This window comes from Chiloscyllium plagiosum, unplaced genomic scaffold (assembly GCF_037043375.1).
Source record: "Chiloscyllium plagiosum isolate Xiang-an unplaced genomic scaffold, Cpla_swu_hap1 HiC_scaffold_34, whole genome shotgun sequence".
Lineage (NCBI taxonomy): Eukaryota > Metazoa > Chordata > Chondrichthyes > Orectolobiformes > Hemiscylliidae > Chiloscyllium > Chiloscyllium plagiosum.
Window position 1 is genome coordinate 41854199 of NW_028270172.1, and position 21948 is coordinate 41876146.

General features: G+C 40.9%; 1 protein-coding gene across 1 annotated transcript in view; it reads right to left on the bottom strand.

Moving 5' to 3' along the window:
* Nucleotides 1-4138: 4138 nt before the first annotated feature.
* The window catches only part of LOC122564360 (N-acetyllactosaminide beta-1,6-N-acetylglucosaminyl-transferase-like), a 58383-nt gene continuing 40573 nt past the window's right edge, over nucleotides 4139-21948 (bottom strand). The window contains exon 3 of the mRNA XM_043719116.2: nucleotides 4139-5850. Within this exon, the coding sequence (XP_043575051.2) occupies nucleotides 5666-5850 (185 nt within the window). The 3' untranslated portion in view covers nucleotides 4139-5665. The remainder of the gene's footprint in view (nucleotides 5851-21948) is intronic.

A 21948-nucleotide genomic window follows, 5' to 3' on the forward strand; every position in this document is an offset into this window, starting at 1 on the left:
TTCCTGTCTGCCAGGTATGACTCCAACCAGCGGAGAGTTTATCCCCCCCCCAATTGATTCCAGTTTTGCGAGGGGTCCTTGATACCACATTTGGTCAAACGTGGCCTTGAAATCAAGGGATGTCACCCTCATCTCACCACTGGAATTCAGTCTTTTGTTCATGTTTGAGCCAAGGGTGTAATGAAGTCATGGGCTGCTTGATAGTACTGATGATGACACTTTCTATCACCTTACTGATAATTGAGAGTAGATTGATGAGGTGGTAATTGGCTGGGTTGGATTTGCCCAGTTTTGTAGAGGACATCCCTGGGGATGTTTCCACTTTGTTGGGTAGGTGTCAGTGTTGTAACTGTACTGGAAGAGCTTGGCTAGGGCAGCAGCATGTTTTTAGTAATATTGCCAGAATGATGTCAGGGTCCAAACCCCTTGCAGTATCCGAAGCTTCCAACCATTTCTTAATATCACGGAGTGAATCAGATTGGCTGAATAATGCTGGAGCCTACTGGAGAAGGCAGTGATGGATCATCCACTTGGCGCTTATGGGCGGCACAGTGGCTAGCACTGCTGCCTCACAACGCCAGAGACCCGGGTTCAATTTCTGCCTCAGGCGACTGACTGTGTGGAGTTTGCATGTTCTCCCCCTGTCTGCGTGGGTTTTCTCCGGGTGCTCCGGTTTCCTCCCACAGTCCAAAGATGTGCAGGTCAGGTGAATTGGCTATGCTAAATTGTCCATAGTGTTAGGTAAGGGGTAAACGTAGGGGTATGGGTGGGTTGCGCCTCGGCGGGTCGGTGTGGACTTGTTGGGCCGAAGGGCGTGTTTCCACACTGTAAGTAATCTAATCTAATTCTAATTCAATCTAATTGCTGCATATACTTCAGTCTTGTCTTTTGCGCTGATGTTTTGGGCTCTTCCAATATTGAAGATGGGAATATTTGTGGACCCTCCTCCTCCAGTGAATGTTTCATTGTCCATTGCCATTCACAACTGGCTGTGGCAGGACTGCAGAGCTTTGATCTGATCCAGTGGTTGCTAGATTGCTCAGTTCTATCTATCATTTGCTGCTTTGGCATACAAGTAGTCCAGTTTGGTAGCTTTACCAGATTGGCACCTCATTTTCAGGTACACCTAGTGCTGCCCCTGGTGCACTCTCCACTGAACCAGGGGTTGATATCCTGGCTTGATGGTAATGGTTAAGTGAGGAATATGCTGGGCCATAGGGTTGCAAATTGTGCTAGAGTACAATTCTGCTGTTGTTGATGGCCCATAACACCTCATGGATGCTTAGTTTTGAGTTGAATAGAATAGAATCCCCTCCAGCATGCAACAGACCATTTGGCCCAACAAGTCCACACCAACTCTCTGAAGAGCATCCCATCCAGATTACCCCCCCCCCCCCATTACTGTAACTCTGCATTTCCCATGGCTAATCCACCTAACCTACACATCCTTGGGTGCTATGAAAAATTTAACTAATCCACCTAACCTGCATATCTCTGGACTGTGGGAGGAAACTGAGGCATCTGGAGGAAAGACAGGGGGAGAATGTGCAAACTCCATTCCAACAGTCACCCAAGGCTGGAATTGAACCTGGGTACCTGGTGCTATGAGGCAGCAGTGCTAACCACTGAGCCACCATGCCACCTTGAGTTGCTAGATCTGTTTGTTGTCTGCCCTATTTCAAATGGTGATAGAGTCACACTACACTATGGAGGCTACTCTCAATGTAAAGGTGGGTTTTTGTCTCCAAAATGACTGGGTGGTGGTCACTCTTATCAATATTGTCATAGACAGATGTATCTACAGCCAACAGTCTGCTAAGGATAATGTCAAGTATGGTTTTCCCTCACCATCTGTCGCAGACCCAGTTGAGCAGCTACATCCCTTAGGACCCAATCAGTGGTGCTATTGCCGAAACACTCTTTGGGGTGACATCGAAATTCCTCACCCAGAGTACGTTTTGCACCCATGCCACCCTCAGTGCTTCTTTCAAGTGTTGTTCAACATGGAGGAGTACCCCATTATCAGTGGAGGGAAGACAGTTGGTAGTAACCAGCAGGATTCCTTGTCCATGTTTAACCTGAAGTCATGAGACTTTATGGGATCCCAGAGCAACTCTCAACTGTATACCACTGTGCCACCACCTCTGCTGGGTCTGTCCTGCTGGTAGGCATGTACAAGGATGGTGATGGTGTCAGGAATTAATCCATACGTACAACAGTGTTAGGCTGTTGCTTGATTAGTCTGTGAGACAACTCTCCCAATTTGGGCACTAACCGCCCCCAGATGTTAATAAGGAGCACTTTGCAGGGTTGCCAAAGCGGTTTCTGCCTGGTCTTTTCTGTGCCTAGTTGATACCAGGTAGTCCAGGTTCATTTCTTTGAGACTTTACAGCAATCAGTAAAACTGAGTGGATTGACTGGTCATTTCAGAGGGCACTTGAGAGTCAACTACAACGCTCTCGGTATAGAGTTACAGATAGGCCAGAGCAGATGAGGATGGCAAATTTTCTTCCCGAAGGATATTAATCAGCCAGATGGGTTTTTCCAACAATGGTTTTAGTAGATTCTTGATTCCAGATACTATTTATTAAATTCAAATTCTACCATCTGTCCTGGAGGGATTCGAACCTCTGTCCCCAAAACATTAGGGGAATTTCTGGATTAATAGTCTAGCAATAATACCAATAGGCTATTGTCTCCCCTACAAGATTAGGACAAATGGAAGGTTTCTCCCCCCCCACTCCCCCAACATCTTCCATTAACCCAATAGGAAGTCACCGTGGTCTCCCACTCCAGGAACTAGCCACCTTTTCACCTACCAGTAAGATAGGTAGTCAAAGAAATAGGAAGTGGAGGTCTTTGAAGGTCCTTAATTGTAGGTGGAGGTTTCCCATCGACCTCCTTGCTCAGAACTCAATTTCCAAAAGATGGTGAGAAGATAATGTGAAGCCCTTCAGGTCCATCACATTGAAGATATTAACAAAGGGAAATAATTTAATGAGGGAGAATCAGACCCAAAGACTTTGGATACAGTAAGCAAGAAATTTACAAAAAAATGGTTCCAGAAATGATAGGTACATACTGGAGCTCCTAGGATTGATACCCTTAGTTTTCTCTAATATCCAATATCAAACAGTCTCAGAGTAAATAAAGAGAAATGGTGTCCAACGGCTGTAGAGTCTGTGACCCAAAAAAAGTTAAGTTGATTATCTCTGGCAAATGAACTAATAAGAAAAGTTGTCTTATTCAATAAATGTTTAAGGTTTGGAATGTACTGTCTGTTAGGGGGATAGATACAGATGTAATAGTAACTTTGAAAAGGAAATGTTATTGGCATTTGGGGAAAAAAAATTTCAAGGATATCAGGGAAGAGCCATGTAGAAGCGACATAACCATTCTCTGAAAGTATTCCCACAGACTTAGTGGCCCAATGTACTTTGTCTGCATTACAGTTTGGAAACATTGCAAGGTATATCAGGAATGCTGTCAAGATAATTCACAAAAGTAGATTTTAAAAGGACAAGCTAAAAAGATGCAGAAGTTTTAAAGACTCGTTTGGCCCACAGGTGAGCTGTCCAAGATTTTGATCTGGGTGTGGATAAAGAAACTAAATGAGCTTGAAGGAGAGTGTCAGCAGTTGTGGTTGGTGTGTAATACATGAACAAAATCATGTAGGTAGAGCCCACGTAAAAGGAGTAAGACTAAGTGATTGTGCTATAGCAGGTCAATCTTTAAAAATCCCAACACAAGTAGAGTCATCCAAAATAAGGTCATGGATGTCAAAGGCCTCGTCATCAATAAAAGAGCCTAATTATAACTAGAGATCAAATGGATACCGAACTCTTAATTCAGTCCAAGTACAACAGGAAATCACCTTTTAGGGAAGCCTGAAAAGCTTTCCAAGGCAATTCTGTAGTTGCAAAAATAGTGCACAACTTGTTTAACCAGTTTGGTCAAAACCTTGCATTCTTCCAGAAACTTCCACAACTTTTATTTACTGAGCGACCGACAGACAAACAAACAAGTGACCCCAAACATAGGAGAATTATTTATGGATGATTCCTTTATAAAACTTAAAACTGCCTTCCCACAAATTAACAAAAGGTGTGTCTTGGGAGAGGAAAACAATTGCTGGAAGAATGAGCTAGTATTTAATATACATATTTAAAGTTAAACCAAAACTCCAGAGACAATTATTTCTTTAAAAAAGGGACCACAGTAATCACTGCATCTAAGTGTGAATGATGAATATTGCACCCAAATGAAACAAATGATCTATCATAAGTGTAATCAGCTCCTTAAATCAGTTAGGTCAGTAAGATGACTAATACAAAAAGAAAGCTTCAAGACGGTCTGATTTGCAATCTTAAAGCATTACAAATGTCTAGGGGAAAAAAAAGCATTAACAACTGCAATATGCTGATGAAATGAGCAAAGTACTAGTTGCTGCTGCTGTTTATTTCAGTGCTTATACTATTCTCCATCAAAAAATTATATTTGTCTTGCATTAAACACCAGGGCAATCTCTGTTGAAAATTACAGTAGCATATTTAAAAAAACTAAAAGGGCTTTAATTCAGTGATGATCAATTTCACCGCAGTCAAATCAGTATCTTGAACAGTAGGCTGGCAAATGCTTCAGGAAGAATACATGTTGGGAATCTGACAAGCAGTTCGGAAGAGGATCACACCAGACTCAGAATATTAACTTTGGTTCCTCTCCTCAGATACTGCCAGACCTGCTGAATTTCTCCAGCATTTTGTTTGTGAGATTTCCAAAATCTGCAATATAGTGCTCTTATTACCGTCTTGAGATTAAGTGTATTTTCAGCTTCATTGATCTTTGCCTTCGTCTACCTTTGAGAATTCTTCTAGAATACTAAACGTGAGAATGTTTCCAAGAATTTCACAGCCCCTTTTGAAAGGATTCACTCAAACAAGTCAGTTTTTAAATGTCTAGATTTGCAATAGTCAGGGTAGTCACCTTCATTTGCAGAACATTTGCAAGTAGTTCCGGACACTTTCATTTGTCACAGTACTTCAGAAATCCCACTTTTGGTACAAGCTTGAGGGAATCATGGCTGGGCATAGCTCAAGCCCCATTTCTTAGTAGCACTTCAATCCGTCAATGCTTATGTAGTCAACTTCAGATAAACATAAGTGATCACCTTATTTTAGAACAACAATAGGTGACATCCAAATAAAAATGTCATGAACAAAGTTCAACATTTTCCTAGTTATTGAGCAGCTGTTCATGGAAAGTGCAAACATGGCTTATGCATGAATGACTTGTATCTTACAGTACATAAAATGTATTCATTTAGGTTCCCATATAATCAAATGTTAACTAGTTACTTCTCTGCCTCTACTACCCTTCTAAAAAAAACTTTGCTCACTGTTCTAAGTGAAATTTTCCTCACCAAAAAGGAGATGGTACGGAATGCTCTCGTACTTCTGAAATTGTGCATCCATGGATTTTTTTTTTTTAAATAAAAGGGTATATTCAACATATCCATGGTGTCAAAAACAGACTGGATGAAATAAAACAAAACCACATTCAAACAGCTTAAAAAACAAGAAAAATATCAAGTACATCCCAGAATGTTGATCAGTTTATGTTCTTGTTTTCACGTCCAGTGATGTTTAGAATCCTTTTGCATTCACTTTCAGGAGGCCGATTGCAGAGCAATGGTATTCTGATTCCAAGCTCGTTTGAGGATCCGGTATTCAAGGCATTGTAGAGTTGGCGGATGGGAATGAAGTTCAAATTTATTGGCGAACAAGCTGTCAACTTTATCCAACCACTTCAAATCCCCAACTCCATAGATACAAATATTTCTGACATAATGACCTGCAAGACATAAGATTTCCGAGATAAACTGTCAGACCATAAGTTACATAACATTAGAAAACCCTCAATTGTGCCATAGCAAGTCCAGGCTCTTGCAGTTAGAATCAGAGTTGTACAGCATGGAAATAGATCCTTTAGCCCAGCTCATCTATGCTAATGAAGTTTCGTAAATTGAACTAGTCCCATTTGCCAGAATTTGGCCCATATCCCTTTAAAAGCTTTCCCTATTCATGTACTTGTCCAAATTTTCAGTGTTGCAACTGTAATTGCATCTACCACTTCCTGAGGCAGTTCATTCTACATATGAACCACTCTCTGCATGAAAAAGTTGCCCCTCAGGCCCCTTTAAATCTTCTCCTTTCACCTTAAAAGGTATGTCCCCTACTTTTGAACCCTAGGGAAAAGACCCATGCTATTCACCTTATCTATGCTCTTCATGAATTTAAAAGCCTCTATAAAAGATCACCCATCAACCTCCTATGCTCCTGTGAAAAAAGACCCAGCCTTGGTTTATAACTCAAATCCTCCAGTCCTGGTAACATCCTGATAAATCTTTTCTGCACCCTCTCCAATTTAATAATATCTTTCCTGTAGCAGGGTGACCAGAACTGTACACCGTACTCCAAAAGTGGCCTAACTTCTTGTATAACCACTACGACATCCTAACTCCTATATTCAAAAGGTCTGAGCAATAAAGGAGAGCGTGCTAAATGCCTTCTTTGTCACCCTATCTACCAATGAGGAGAAAGTGTGGACTGCAGATGCTAGGAGATCAGAGCTGAAAATGTGTTGCTGGAAAAGCGTAGCAGGTCAGGCAGCATCCAAGGAACAGGAGAATCGACGTTTTGGGCATAAGCCCTTCTTCAGGAATGAGGAAAGTGTGTCCAGCAGGCTAAGATAAAAGGAAGGGAGGAGGGACTTGGGGGAGGGGTGTTGGAAATGCGATAGGTGGAAGGAGGTCAAAGTGAGGGTGATAGGCCGGAGTTGGGTGGGGGTGGAGAGGTCAGGAAGAAGATTGCAGGTTAGGAAGGCGGTGCTGAGTTCGAGGGATTTGACTGAGACAAGTTGGGGGGAGGGGAAATGAGGAAACTGGAGAAATCTGAGTTCATCCCTTGTGGTTGGAGGGTTCCTAGGTGGAAGATGAGGCGCTCTTCCTCCAACTGTCATGTTGCTATGGTCTGGCGATGGAGGAGGCCAAGGACCTGCATGTCCTTAGTGGAGGGACCTGCAATCTTCTTCCTGACCTCTCCGCCTCCACCCCACTCCAGCCTATCACCCTCACCTTGACCTCCTTCCACCTATCGCATTTCCAACGCCCCTCCCCCAAGTCCCTCCTCCCTACCTTTTATCTTAGCCTGCTGGACACACTTTCCTCATTCCTGAAGAAGGGCTTATGCCCGAAACGTCGATTCTCCTGTTCCTTGGATGCTGCCTGACCTATCTACAAATGATACTCCTTTTAAGGAGCAATGTATCTGAACCCATAAATTGCTGTTCTACACCATTCCCCAGGGCCTTACTATTAATTGTGCAAGCTCTGCCCTTGTTAGTCTTACCAAAATGCACGATTTCACATTTACCAAAATTAAACTCCATCTGTCACTCCTTGGCTCAATTGATCAAGATCCCTTTGTAAACTTCGATAATGTTCGTCATAGAATTCCTACAGTGCGGAAACCGGCTATTTGGCCCAACAGGTCCACACTGACCCTCTAAGAGTATTCCACCCAAACCCATTCCCCTACCCTATTACTTTTAGGCTTTCCCTAACTAATACACCTAACCTACACATCCCTGAACACAATGGGCAATTTAGCATGGCCAATTCACCTAACCTGCATATCTTTTGGATTGTGGGAGGCAAATCGGAGCACCCGGAGGAAACCCACGCAGACACGGGGAAGAGAATATGCAAACTCCACACAATCACCAGAGGCTGGAATTGAACCCAGCTCCCCGGCGCTGAGGCTGCAATGCTAACCACTGAGCAACCGTGCCACCAGTTTAGCACCTATAACTTCTAAGTCTTAAGGATCAACTACACACCCACACTCAAACAAAACACATTTAATGTTGAAAAATAAAAATAAATACTAGGTAGTACAGAATTTAAAACACTGCTAAAAGGCAGCAAGTTGAAATTTTTGCGCAGATCAGAGCTAAGAAATAAGAGAACTTGGAGGGGGGGGGTGGAGAGGAGGGGGAAAGAGATGGAGAAGAGATTACTTGACACAGAGGAGGGTGCAATTGGCTGGAGATGGCAGCAATCACAGTTAACCTACCTTAATTCACAGCCCCAATCAGTAAACCTTGATCGGTCAGGATGTTGCCATGGGGATGTGTTAGGGATTGGCCGTCTCGACAAAGCGACTCCGGTGAGCTCAGGGTGGGCAGAATATTTTCTTTAAAGAGTGATTTTGTTCTGTGTCTCAACTCTCAACAGACAAGCAAAATACTTCTACAAGAGGAAATCAGTGACTTAGGGCAACCTGAGTTCAACTTAAAAACTTGAAAGTTTTCATTCAATGCCAAACCCTACTCAGCAGTTTGAATTTAAATTGTTTTTTGAACAGAGAAACAGCAATGGCAGGTCTCTCTTAAAGGAACTCTTCATTATTCTAAAGTATGCATGCATAGAGTTATTTCTCCTTGTAGGATAGCCGAGATTATGCGAGAGCTGCTATGCAAGTAGAACCGAATGTAAGATTGTTTGCCTGCTATAAATATTTTAAATTCAGAGTCAAAGCAAAGATTTTAATCCCCTATTGCTCCCACAGGGAAGAAATTTGACTCTGCATCTGCAAGCAGTACACTATGTAGTGTACTGTGCAGTGAATATGCATGATGTGACGTAGAGTGCATTGAGAAGGCAGGAGATGGAGAAGGCAAATTCAGAACACAGCAAGGGCAACACTCAATGACTCACTGGAATCAGGAGTTGGGAAGAGAAAAAATAATTTTTCTCCAGCAACATGACAACAACTGTGAAAAGGGTGTGCTTGGTGAGAGTAGCTAAGGAGGGAAAACAGCAAAAATACTGATCACTGGTTGAGTTCAATTAAAAAAATTGGGTTTTTAGAATTTCACCAATCTAGAACAAGTCAGTAGATAGCTCATTTGCCTCGATCCGATATGTAATCCCCACTAGTTTCCCTCGGCCTCTCTCATCAAGTGTACTCCATTGTATCAATCTTTATACCCATACAAATTAAGCAATTTCCACCTTTTAATTCCTGTGCAATTCCTTACCACGTTACATATGCATCAAATGCACTGCATCCACTAAATGAATTCTTGTCCTTCAGTTACTCTCAAGGGAGTTTTATTTAAAAACTCTTCCTAGGAGAAGGAAGTGCAAAAAGCAACGGTGGAGGGCGAAGACTAGAGGCAGACCACACTGATAGTCCAACTCACTAATACAGAACATCTATTCCTGGAGATAACTGGCAATTTTCCTCCCACATCACAAAGATGTGCAGGGTCAGGTGAGTTGGCCATACTAAATTGCCCGTAGTGTTAGGTAAGGGTGGGTTTCGCTTCGGCGGGTCGGTGTGGACTTGTTGGGCCGAAGGGCCTGTTTCTACACTGTAATCTAATCTAATCTAATCAAATTGGTGGCTCAATTTCAGGTAGAAAGACAGGAAAGTCACAGATTGCAGGTGACTTGAAAATATTTGACATTTGATGTGGCTTACTTTGGTCAGTGACAGTAGGGTGATCATTAAGATAATTTTATTATGACAGTTCAATTATTTTTGTCTTCTCAAAACCTGCAAACAGCAGAGGGGAGATACATAGGATAGTTGGGGTGGTGGGTGGGGAGAAAAATGGGATGACTTATTGGATTCCTTGTGCTTTTAAAATGATAGCTACAATAAATAACTGAACCACAATTATCTGAGGATATTCTAGTAGCAACAAGCATGGCTGGATTGACAATTGATTTTCTTTATCTTCACTACCAAGTAGGCCTCCACAGCCCCTTTGTCCTTTTTTAAAAAAAAATGTTCATGGGGCTTATGTATTGCCAGCTAGGCCATCATTTATTGCCCATCTCTAGTTGCGGAGGGCAATTAAGAGTTAACAACATTACTGTGAGTCTGCAGTCACATCTAGGCAAGACCAGGTGGGACAGTAGATTTCTTTCTCTGAAAATAAAAGATTAGTGAATATTCGTGTTTTGCCATCACTTGTCAGTAGTTATATTGTGGCCATTAGACTAGTCTTTTATTCCCAAATTCTGTTGAAGTCAAATTTTATCATCTGCCATCGTTAGATTTGAATTACTAAAATCTGGATTATTAAACTAATGACTTCAACCATCAAGCTAAAACGACCTCTCCATCTCCAAACTATTCAACTTCACAACCATTGTTCAGTTCCCCCTCACTGGGAGGTATTGAAGAGCACCTCTAGCTCAGAGCTCAGCTGATTGATCAAAAACTGGATTGCTTTGTGTACAGTACCAGCATGTACCTCAAATAGAGCTATGACTCAGAGCCCTCATTCTAGTTATCAATATTATAGGAAACGTCCGTACAACTGCCCTTGCAAACAATTTATGTCAGTTTTTGATTTTGTGCTCAAACACTGCATATTGAAGAAATTGGTTGCTGTCAGAGTTACAGGACAGTTCTTCATGGAAGCTGCAGATACAAGTGATAATTTAAGTTTGCATGGGTATTGCTCTTTGGAGAAGGAACTTGAGCCTCTATCTACACACTGCATTTTTTGGGCAATTTTCCCTGCAACTTAAGTTCCTCTATTAATCTTAACTGCATTTTCTAGCTCAACCAAAAAATTTGCCAAGTTTCAATTAAACCGGAACAGCACATGAACTTTCCAGATCCTGGTTGTGCATTAATAAACAGGAGGTAAACCCAATCTCTCAAATTCCCTAACAATGAGGTTAATAAAGACATGAGAAATGTAACCATATCACAGGGCTGGAGACTAAATGTTATGAAGTTGATGGAATGTACTTTTAAGAGAGAGAATGCTGTTCTGAACAGAGATTACAAGCACTGTGTATATGACTAGATGGCAGTTCCAGACTGTACTAGAAAATTGAAAAATATAACATTTGGCTGTGAAATACATACCTAAGTTTTGATTGCTGTTTTGACAACTCAAATTTAACCAGTTTAAATTATATCCCAGGACACTAAAACCCAATCGAGTCTGAATTTTTGGTTTTGCCAACATCAAACCAACGAGATAATCCAAATGTTGGAGTATAAGAATGCAGACATTTTGAAAAGAGCAACTGCCATAAACAAACTCCTGGAGAGCTAATTGCCCATCTTATCGAAGAAATTAGAAAACACTGAAGGTACCTTTTCATGTGAAACATACTCGCAGTAAAAAGGGAGGTCTACCTAGGGAGATCAGCAGCCAAGAGTGGGAAAACTCAGAAGACAGAGACTATGTGGTTTTGAAATTAAGTTGACGTAATTTTCACAAGAGTCTTATTGGAACAGCATTTGTTAGAGAGTTGAAGGCAGATAGAAAGCAGTTGAGAGAAAGGGAGATTAGAGTTGAGAATAGTTGATGTTCACTTTTATAGAGTTAGAAAATAAATTGATGTTATTTTCTTTAACTAGTGGAATTTGGGAGTTCACTGTCACTAACAGATTACGAGAGGTGGTGAGCTATTCTGGGTGTTTAGTTTAATTAACAGAGGGATTCACCTCCGTGTTGTAACAGTTTGGGGGCTCAGGTCTGAGGTTTGGACTGGCTTAGGCAGATCCACTCGGGGATTTGGACAGATTTGAGGTACAAAAGGTCCCAGCAGATTTGAACACTTGGCATTTAGTGTCCTAGATCTTTAAACAAAACTCAAGTGAGAAAATGTGTTTAATTTTGGCTACTTGTAGTTAAATTTTAAGAGTGAGGGAAATGGCTTTTAACATTGCTAGAGGGGTTCTGGGGTTTGAAGATGCTTCCCGGATTTGTCAAGAAAGTTTAGAAAGACAGAGGAAGGGCATACCTTTAGAATTAGCAAGTAAATTAGAATTGGATTTAAAATCAGGGACAAAAGGAAAGCCGAAATTGTAAATTGAGTTGGTCAAGCACGTCGGTGTACCAGAGAAATAGGCAAGCACATTAGAGTTAGAAAAACCTAAATTGTAATGGAGGCAATGGAGTTAGAAAATAAAGATAGGGGGGGAAAAAAGAGCCACATTAGAGGAAAAAGAAAAAAAAAAAGGGACAGAAGGTTCTTAGCTGAGCAAAAAGAAAAACAGATTTGAACTTCAGAAGTTGTGAATTAGTCAGGAAAGTCAATTTAACAGGATGGAGATGAAGGGAGAAGGTAGTGACAGTTACAAATATGTTAAAACATTGCCACGTTTTGATGAGAAAGATGTCGAAACTTCAAGGAGAGAAGAGGGGAGAGATAGCAGATAAATATGCATTGGTGCAGAGATGAAATTTAGCTTTCAGCAGGAATTTCATCCCATGAGGGAAAGACATTGGGAGATCCTTCATTACAAAACAAAAAGAATAGTGCACACTGGGAATAGTTTACCACAGGTGAAATAAGAAGCCCAAAAAGGAGATGAAAGGCCTCAGGTGTTTTCACCGTAATAGAGTGGGACACAAAATTACAGTGCTGATGGCTGAAGGCAGGCAATGGGGGAAAAGAGTGTTTTCACTGCTAGAAGGTGGGACACAACATCAGTGCTAGCCTTTGAAGAAAAGCACTATGGGAAAAATGTGGTAAAAGAAGCTAAGCCAGTGGGATTAGTGAAAGTAGTAAAGGAAACCCTAAGAAAAGTCAAGGTGCTGCAGGAGTGCAGAGCCTAGGCAGGGGCTGGGTGTTGAGATAGTGCCCGATCTCTACAAAGACTTCACCTCTGTGGGTAAAGTTTACTCAGGAAGAACAGGGAAGGGAAAGAAGATACAATTTTGAGAGATACAAGAGCTAATCAATCTAACAGTAAAAGATAAAAGTATTTGCGCTCTTTCTGACACATTACCCGAGAGAGAGTGGTAATTTGTGCAATAGATAGACAGAAATTTAGCATTCCCGTGTAAAATCAGATTGGAGAGCCAAATCAAAACTGTCATTTGCTCCCATTACTTCCCCAGAGAGTCAGTTCCAGGAAAATGTTTTGTTCTGCGAGTGACACCCCTTGGAGAAGCCAAAGGAAACCAGGGAACTGAGGAGTTAAATGAAAAATACCCTGGAAGCTTTCCTGACTGTAGAAACAAGATCCCACTGTCATTAGTTTTTGCTTCTTGCTGTAACTTAAGAGAAAGATGAAGGAGTTGAGGTTCAGTTAGCGGACATCCTATTTGAGGTAGTGGTACAGGGAAAACCTGAACAGGTAAAAGATCAAGCAGAAATGTTCAGTGCTGAAAGGCTATTGGACTTACAACAGAAAGACAAGACAATAAGTGATATGTATATCGAAGCATACACAAAAGGAATCAATGCATTCAAGAACTCTCAAAGATAGGATCCTATGATGAAAATGCAGACCACGGCAGGTGAGGGCAGAAGTGCATCAGATTATGTTGCCAGTAGAGTGTGTGGTGCTGGAAAAGTACAACAGGTCAGGCAGCATCCGAGGAGCAGGAGAATCAACGTTTTGGGATAAGCCCTTCATCAGAACTTCCTCCTAGATTATGTTACCAGTAGCATACAGACAGGAAGTAAGTGTTACAGGCAGCACATGAATTACTAGTAGGCAATCAGTGCGAGGAAGACTCAGGGTAAGGTACAACAGCACTTCTATTGGCCCAGATTGCACAAGAATAAAGGTTAAATTTTGCCATACATGTCACATATGCCAAATGGTAGGTAAACCACAGGCAGTAATAAAACCAACATCTTTGTTGCTGATTCCCAGACTTGAAGAACTTTTCACATGGATTTTAACTGATTTTTAGGGAGGGGACCTACACAAAGGAGGAATTAATATTTGCTAACCATAATGGATGTGTCTACCAGATTTCTGGAGGCAATTGATTATAAAGGCAAAAAGGGTGGTGGATGAGTTAGTACCTTTATTTTTAAAACCCAATATGGGCTACCCAGAGAGATTCAGTCAGACCAAGAGTCTAATTTTACAGCTAGGCTGTTTAAGTTAGTCAGGGATAGCTTAGGCATACAGCACCTTAAATCAAGTGCATACCTTTCTGAATTCCAGGGAGCTTTGGAAAGATTGCATCAGACCCCGAAGACTAGGTCATGTCAAGAGCGTACTGTCAGGATTACCTAAAATGATTGGGATAAAGGTATCCCATTGTATCATTACCGGTGGTAGGAGATCCCTTCAAAGCCAGGTTTAGTGATCCCTTTCAAATTGAGAAAAAGCAGAGTCAGGTGAACACTTTAGTTAAGATGCCAGATAGAAACAAAAAAAAACCGTATTGGGTATGTCAAGTTGAAATCTTACTCTAATATAGCAGACACAGGGAACTGAAGAAACAGGTTTTAGTTACTGCCCTGCAGAGTGAGGAATCAAATCCAGATATTGTGGATTTTGATGTGCCTCAAAATACATTAAATAATGAGGAAGTCATTGAGCAGTGGACAGGTTAGTGAGCTCTCTCTCAGGAGAGAAGGACAGAGTTGAAAAGGTTTGTTGCAGTAGGAGAACATATGCAGGAATAAGAGGAGGACGACTAATACTATTGTGCACGAGGAGGAAGTAGGGAATGCTGTTCCGATAAAACAACACCCCTACTAAAGCCACACAGGTCCAGAAGGAAGTGGACATGATGCTCAAAGAAGATATCATCAAACCAAGTCAGAGTGAATGGAGTTCACCGATCGTGTTAGTTTCCAAACCTGACGGAAGTTCACACAATCATAGACTATCAGAAGGTCATTGCTGTAACAAAAAAAAAAGACTATTATCCAATACTAGATTGGAGGACTGTATAAAGAAAGTTGGTCAAGCCACTTGCATCACCAAGTTGGACTTAATACATGGTTATTGGAGGTACCTTTATCAGAGAAAGCAAAAAGGAGTTTCTGCACTTGTAACCTCAAATGGGCTATCTCAATTCGAAGTAATGCCTTTTGGAATGAAGAAAGCACCAACCACATTCCAAGGATTCATGAACAGAGTTGTGGCTAGATTAACAAATTGTGCAATTTACCTGGACGTAGTCATCTTTAGTGAGTCCTCAAAGATCACATGGTACAGTTGAGAATGTGTAAAGGGTATAAGCAGACAGGGAAAGAGTTAAGTTTTGAATTTTGTGAAACAAGAGGTTCAGCTGAGCATGACTCAGATCAGATGAGAATTTGCAGTTAACAACTGGGTGCTGGAGGCAAGGGTAATGGATTAACAAGGTGGAAAAGCATTCATTAAGTGGAGCCATTTAACAATATTGCAAGCATTCAGTATGTAAGGTCAGTTTAACAAGGTGAAAAGTATTCATTATGTGAAGCCAGTTAAGGTTACAATAATTTGTTGTGTAATAGCAGATGGCTTAATCTTTGACACTTGCTGATTGCAACGATCACCCAATCAATATGTATGTCGCCTTATCTGGATGCTCCTCCCTATAAAATGACTATATAATTATTGCGAATCTGCTGTTCAAGACAAGACTGAGCACTTGTGTCCTTGTGCTCTCTCCCTTCAGAGCCAGAAATAAAGATGAAGGAGGTAAAGTCATACTGTGTCTGAGCATTATGCTTCGACCAAAGGGAAAATGGAATGACACAGTGGCAGAGCCTTTTGAATGATTACAAGCAGCAAAACAATTTGAAGGCAGTGGTGTCATTCTTGAGTCGTAACATTGGCAATGGAAGGTCGACCAAGGTACAAGATAAAAGGTACTGAGGAATTTCCACAACCATTCTCAAAGAAAGAGAATGTTTGGGATGGAGTGGACTCTACTGGAATTTTGCTCCAAACTTCAGCAGCATGGTGGCACAGTTAACAAATTTACTAAAGAACATCACAAAATTTGTAGACAGAACAATGCCAGGAGGCGTTTGAGAATTTAAAGCCATACTAACCACTGTACCAGTTCTAGCTACACCAAATTTTGTTTTTGTAAGCATTAAAAGTTGCAATCGATGCTAGCAATAGGATTTAGAGCTGTACTGCTACAGGAAGATGGTGGAATTGAATGCCCAATGGGCTACCTTTCAAAGAAACTTAACACCCATCAGAGAAAACACTCTGCCATTGAAAAGGAATCATAAGGGTGCAGGTATGGGTGGAATCCAAGACTGCTATGATCTGAATTGACAGCTTTGCTGGTACAACGCTTTAACCCACCCCACACAAACCATTTCACTAAACCTAAATGCTGAAATAGCCACACAATCTTTATCAAACATTTTTTTTTGTCGTGTGGAAATGATTAAAAAAAATTGAAAAAAGTCAAGTCAGTCCCAACATATGGGGCACTCACTGGAGGCATCAAATTTGTCTGTGGTCGTGGAACCCCCCCACCAGTCCGATGGGCCCATTTACTCACCAGGCTCTTATCGCAGACCTCACAAAGATGCACGAAAGGCAGGATTGAAGAAAAGTTGAACAATAAGTTGGAGCCATAATTCAAAAACATAATCAGCAGCTTGAAGGCCTCGACAAGAGAGTGGATGATGTTGAGCGCCGAACCACAATGGCAGAGCCTGAGATTGATTCATCCAAAGCCCTCGAAAAGCGGGTCCGTAACTTAAACTGATCAAGTTGATGATTGAGAGGTGGGGGGAAAAAAAATTTGCATCGTCGGTGTACTGGAGGGGATGGAAGGCAGTCAGCCAGCAAAGTTTTGCGAGGACTGGCTGCCGTGATTCCTCAAATTAGGAAGCTGAAACAGGGCGGGTGAAAATTAAAATAGCTCACTGGGTTATGGCGCAAATGTCAGGTCTGGACCAGCGGCTTCGCCCTGTCCTCGTGTGGATTCACAGCCCAGGGGACAAAGAATCACAGAAGCCTCTGGAATCCAGGAAAAAGATCCGAAGCCTTTAACTCACGACAGCTCCAGGATCATGTTTTGTCATGACTTCTCAGCAGCGGTGGTCAGGAAAGGAAAATCTTTCAATAAAGATTAAGGGAGCTCAGGATCAAATACACTTTTTTTTTTTAAAAAAAGGTACCCACCAGTGCTTCGGTTTACTTTCAACGGCTCCACACATTCATTCGACTCTCCAGGGAGAGCAAAACATTTTGCTGACACTTTAGACTGGACGATTTAATGGATACAGACAATTTAAAAAAAAATAAAATCTTGTTTGGTTTCACTTAACTTCTCTCTCTTTTCAATTGTTCCTCTATTCTCTGGTACTAATCAGCATTAAATTATACTTGGGGATGCGCAGAGTATTCACTTTTAATTCCTTTGCTAACTTTACCATTTTTTTCCCCTTGCTGCTTGTGTTTCTGTGGTGCGGCTCTAGCTAGGAGGAGTTAGGAAGGTGTTTACGATGGCTAGGTGCCTATTTACGGGCAGTTCAATCCCAGTTTTTGTATTCAAATGCCCTAGTTACCATGTTGGAAACAAGGCAGAAGGCATGTTTTTGGGATGTTTAGGTACCCCCTTTGGGTGGAAGGTAAGCTCCCCTTTTCAGCACTATTGGCGCTTTATATTTTTTGGGTTCCTGTTGTATATAGTTTTTGTAAGTTGTGAAGGTTTGGTAATTGTAGTTATTTTAGTCTTTGTAACTTTTGTTTTGTGGATTTACTTTCATGGAGGCTCAGCGATTTATGATTAGAGTTCTTCCTCTCTCGAGTCCAAATGTTTCTATAGAGTGTTATGGCTAATGACACACTTAAATGTGTACCTGGAACATCAAGAGGAGCCATTTGCCAGTCAGGAGGAATGGTACTTTCAAGCCTTAAAAGGGAGAGGATGGATATTGCCCTATGGCAGAAGACACACCTGGATGATAAGGTGCATTTGAAATTACAATAGAGTGGGTTCGATTGGTGTTATTTCTCATCTTTCAACACTAAGAGTAGTAGGAGTAGGAGAGTGGCCATACTCGTGAGGAAGAATCTCCCATTTAAGTTACTGGATTGTATTCAAGGCATGTACAGGAGATTCATAATTTTCAAAACCTCGATATATGAAGAAGAACATGGTATTTTAAAAGTTGACTATTCCCCCAGCCTACCCACTTAAATTCCTGGAAGATGCATTTTCCAAACTCATTAACCTTACATCCCCACACATTATCACAGGGGGATTTCAATTGCCTTAGTGGATCCCACAGAATGCTCAAAGCCTCCTCCCCCCCCCCCCCATACCCTCTTTACAATCTAAGCAATTGACTCTTGCTCAGGGGTTACACCTGGAAGCTCCAGGTTCTTTTTAAAAAAAGATTTAGACTGGTATAATTTGGAGTAAAATCTTCAAAATGCTGTTTTAATCTTTTTGAGAGAGTCACAAATAAGGGTTCCGGTCTCTTCCCTGATTGAGGTAATGGCTTGGGGGCGGGGGGGGGGGCACTTTTTTTTCCTGGCAAGATATGCTAACTACTTGCCCAGTTTTATCGCCAAAAAGCCTTTGTTTTGCAAAAATGAGTTCCTTCTTGGCTGTCTGAGAGAGCATGGAGTTCAGTGTTGACCGAAGCACTGTGATCCTCTGTAGCTTAGCCATGCCTTCTCACCTACCTTCAACCATATTTCAAACAAGTGATGCTGTCTCTTCCTCTGCTGCTTCTTACTGGCAGAGTCGGAAATAATCATTCCCCTGGCATAAGCTTCAGCAGTTTCCCAAAGAATGGATGGATGGATGAGTTAATGGCAAGGGAATTCATTGGAAAAATGCTCAGTGAACTTACTATCTTTAAGAACAAAGGGATCCTTTTGCCAGTGTCCCAGACCAGTTACATTGCTCTTAATCTTAATAAGTATACTGCTGTATGATCTGAAATGGTAATATTCCCAATTGTGCAGGATGCCACCAAATCCAGGTGTGCTGCAGGGGTTAGAAAGAGATTAAACCTGGTGTGGCACCTGTGCAGGTTGGAGAAGAATGTAAAATCTCTGCCTGTGGAGTGGCGACACCTCCAGACATCCTCCAGCCCTAGTTCTATACACAGATCCACTAAAAATGATATCGAGTTGCCTTCTTCAACCATTGTAGTCCATGTGATATAGGTACACCCACAATGCAGCTCTTCCATTTGAATCAGCAATGAAGGAATGGAGATAAAGTTCCAAGTCAGCAATCTGTGCACACACAGTTATTGTCTCGAAAATGTAAAAAGGCTCTGCAAAAGTGCACGAGAAAGATTTAAGTGAATTCTCAGCTGACAAGCTGAACTAACAGAAACAATTAAAGTTGTGGCTCTTATCTACATATTAAAAAGGGTGAGAGATGATCAGATATATAAAGGATTTATAAAAAAAGTGGCCAATAATAGACTGGGAAAAATGAGTTGAAAAGTAATAAAAAGTAGAGAAGCAGTGAAAAATATTAGGAGAAATTTTATAGCTCCTATTTTGAGCAAAAAGAGGAGGACACATGACTCATGCCTAACAAAGGAAGTTAAGAATGGTGATAAAAGGTGGACAACACATTTTGGAATTTAGGTTTCAAAATAAAGCCACTGGATGTGTGGTAAGCCTGTGAAGTCTTTTCATCTTAAAAAAAACTTGAGTATTTTGGAACAGTAACCGAAATGCATCAATTCCAAGAAAGCATGCAACCGCAATCAAGTGCCTAGGAGAATCCTGGTTATGCTAATGGATAAAAACTTTCATACTGTTGATCAGTCAAGCCCATTCATTCAATTTTGATTTCAGAATAGAATGGTAAAATGTTTTAGTTCAGAGAAACTAAATTGAACTACTTGTTCCTCCCAGCAAGAGAATCAAGTTCTCAGCTGAGAGGAAACAGTTCTCCACTCAAGTCTGTAACTTCCAAGTACAGACAAAAATCTTTAGGCCTGTTAGGTCTGAGAAAGTTTATACCACTAGAACTGTTGAGGTAGGAATGTATGTTCTCAGGGATGAAGTATTTGTAAAAAAGGATAATGTTGGGAAATGTGCTAAATGTTAGCATGTGTGTTAAAAAGGTTTTTATTTTCTCTCATACTCCAATTTCTATCTTTTAAGCCACTCTTTGGGAAATTTTTTGAAATAATCCTTTAGCTTCTACTAATCCTTGCTTTTTTAGTTAATCTTGATACTAATATTATGACCCCACCTAATGATAATAATCAGACAATTTTTACAGAGTGGTTCATGTGTGCAATGAATTTCCAGAGGAAGTGATAGATGCAGGTAGAGTTACAATGTTGAAAAGAAATTTGGATTAGTAAATTAGTGGTGTTTGGAGATATATAGGCCAACAGACATATGGGTCTAATTTAGTTTGGGATTATAATCAGCACAGACTGGTTGGACTGAAGGATCTGTTTCTATGCTGTACAAGTGACGCTACGACAAGTCAGATCCTAGAATGAAACCTGGCTTGATAGCTAGTGTCTAACTATTGTTAACAGTGTTAACATAGTGGGGACTCATTGCAAAATGTCTGCAGCCTTGTGACTATGCTGCAACAACAAATGTGTTTCATAAACAAAATCAAACCAAGCTTAGGTTTCCCTGGATGGAGAATTTAGAACCGGGGACAGAGATTAGGAAATATTACTTCATTTTGGCCCAGGGAATTCCAGAAGGTATAGCAGCCTGAGGGCTGCTGCAGGCTTAGTTCATTCAGTATATTCAAGACAAAAGATTGATAGATCTCCAGGTATTGAATATATATGAAGGAAGCAGGGAAATGGTGTTGAAGTAGAAGACCAGCCATGATCTAGTTGAAAGGTGGAACAGGCTCAAAGCCCAAACATGCTGTTCTTTTCCTATAGTCCTACTTGCAATACTTGAATGAACAAACAATTGAATGAAGCAATAATACCTTTCCCTAGTGATTTCTGAATAGTTAAAACAATCCTAAATAATGGGTTGGCCATATTTGGACAAAATATCAATGCAATTTTTGGAAATAGTTCTTTTCCAATAAGAGATTCCACATTTATGTGACATTAACAGCAAGCAAGCATTTAATAGCACCATCCTCAGGAAATCCCACAATGCTTTGAAGCCAACTTAATACTTTACATTGCTGCAGATTAAGCCAATGTACAATACAATAGTATTGCCTTTTGAAGTGCAGTCAATGTTGTCAGAAAAATACATCAATCACCTGATGTCAGGATGCCATCAGTAACAATGAGGTATGACTGGATGATTGGTTAAAGACAGATATTATGTAAGGATTAACCTTTGGGTAGTGTACTGGGGAGAACTCCCCCACCTAAATTCTGTCATAGAATTCTTCACATCCAACTGAGTACAATTTCATGCAAAACAAAAACCAATGATCCCTCAGAATGGTACTGAAGGGAGGGTGTCCATTATTTATTCAACTCCCTGCAATCCATCCATGATTTTAAATCAGGCAAATGGGAGAGATTGTAGGTGCTGGGATTGTTTTCCTGAGAGGAGAAAAGATTGTAAGGAAATGAGAGAGAGTATTGTTCAAAGCATAATTGGTTCTGATGTTTACTCCTTATTGCCTCCACTACCAAAACAGGAGAAATTCATTTGCACAGAGCTTTGAGAGCAGATTGTTGGATGTGGATTGACTCAAAGACTCTTAAGTGAGACTTGTTTGGTTAAAGCCTATTAAACCTGAAGTTTTAAACAATGAACACACTGGCATTGGAGTTATAATGCATAAAAAGCAACATAAGTGAATATTCTAACAACCAAATTAAAAAACTGAATAGCAGCACAGATAGGTGTCAAAACTGTAGTGTGCAAGAGCTCAAGGATACCATTGGGATCAAGGGCATATCTGTACTAAGTGTTTGCAGTTAAAGGAAACAAATGCATGACAGTGTGTTAGTATTCAAGAACCTGAAATACCTTGTCTAAACGAGGTGCTGCTTATTGCAGCTAAGTAGTGACAACAGCATGGTCACTTTAATGACTGGAAACTGTCTGACTGAGATAAAAGGCAAGTGCAGATAGCTAGGAATGTGTTTCAGAGTCGTAATTTGATTGAGGGGCTGTAGATGCTTTAACTAGGGTTTACTGTTAAAAGTAAACTCTTCAGCACAAGGGGCAAGTGGGAGAAAATAAAGGTATGAATTGAGAGGCTGAT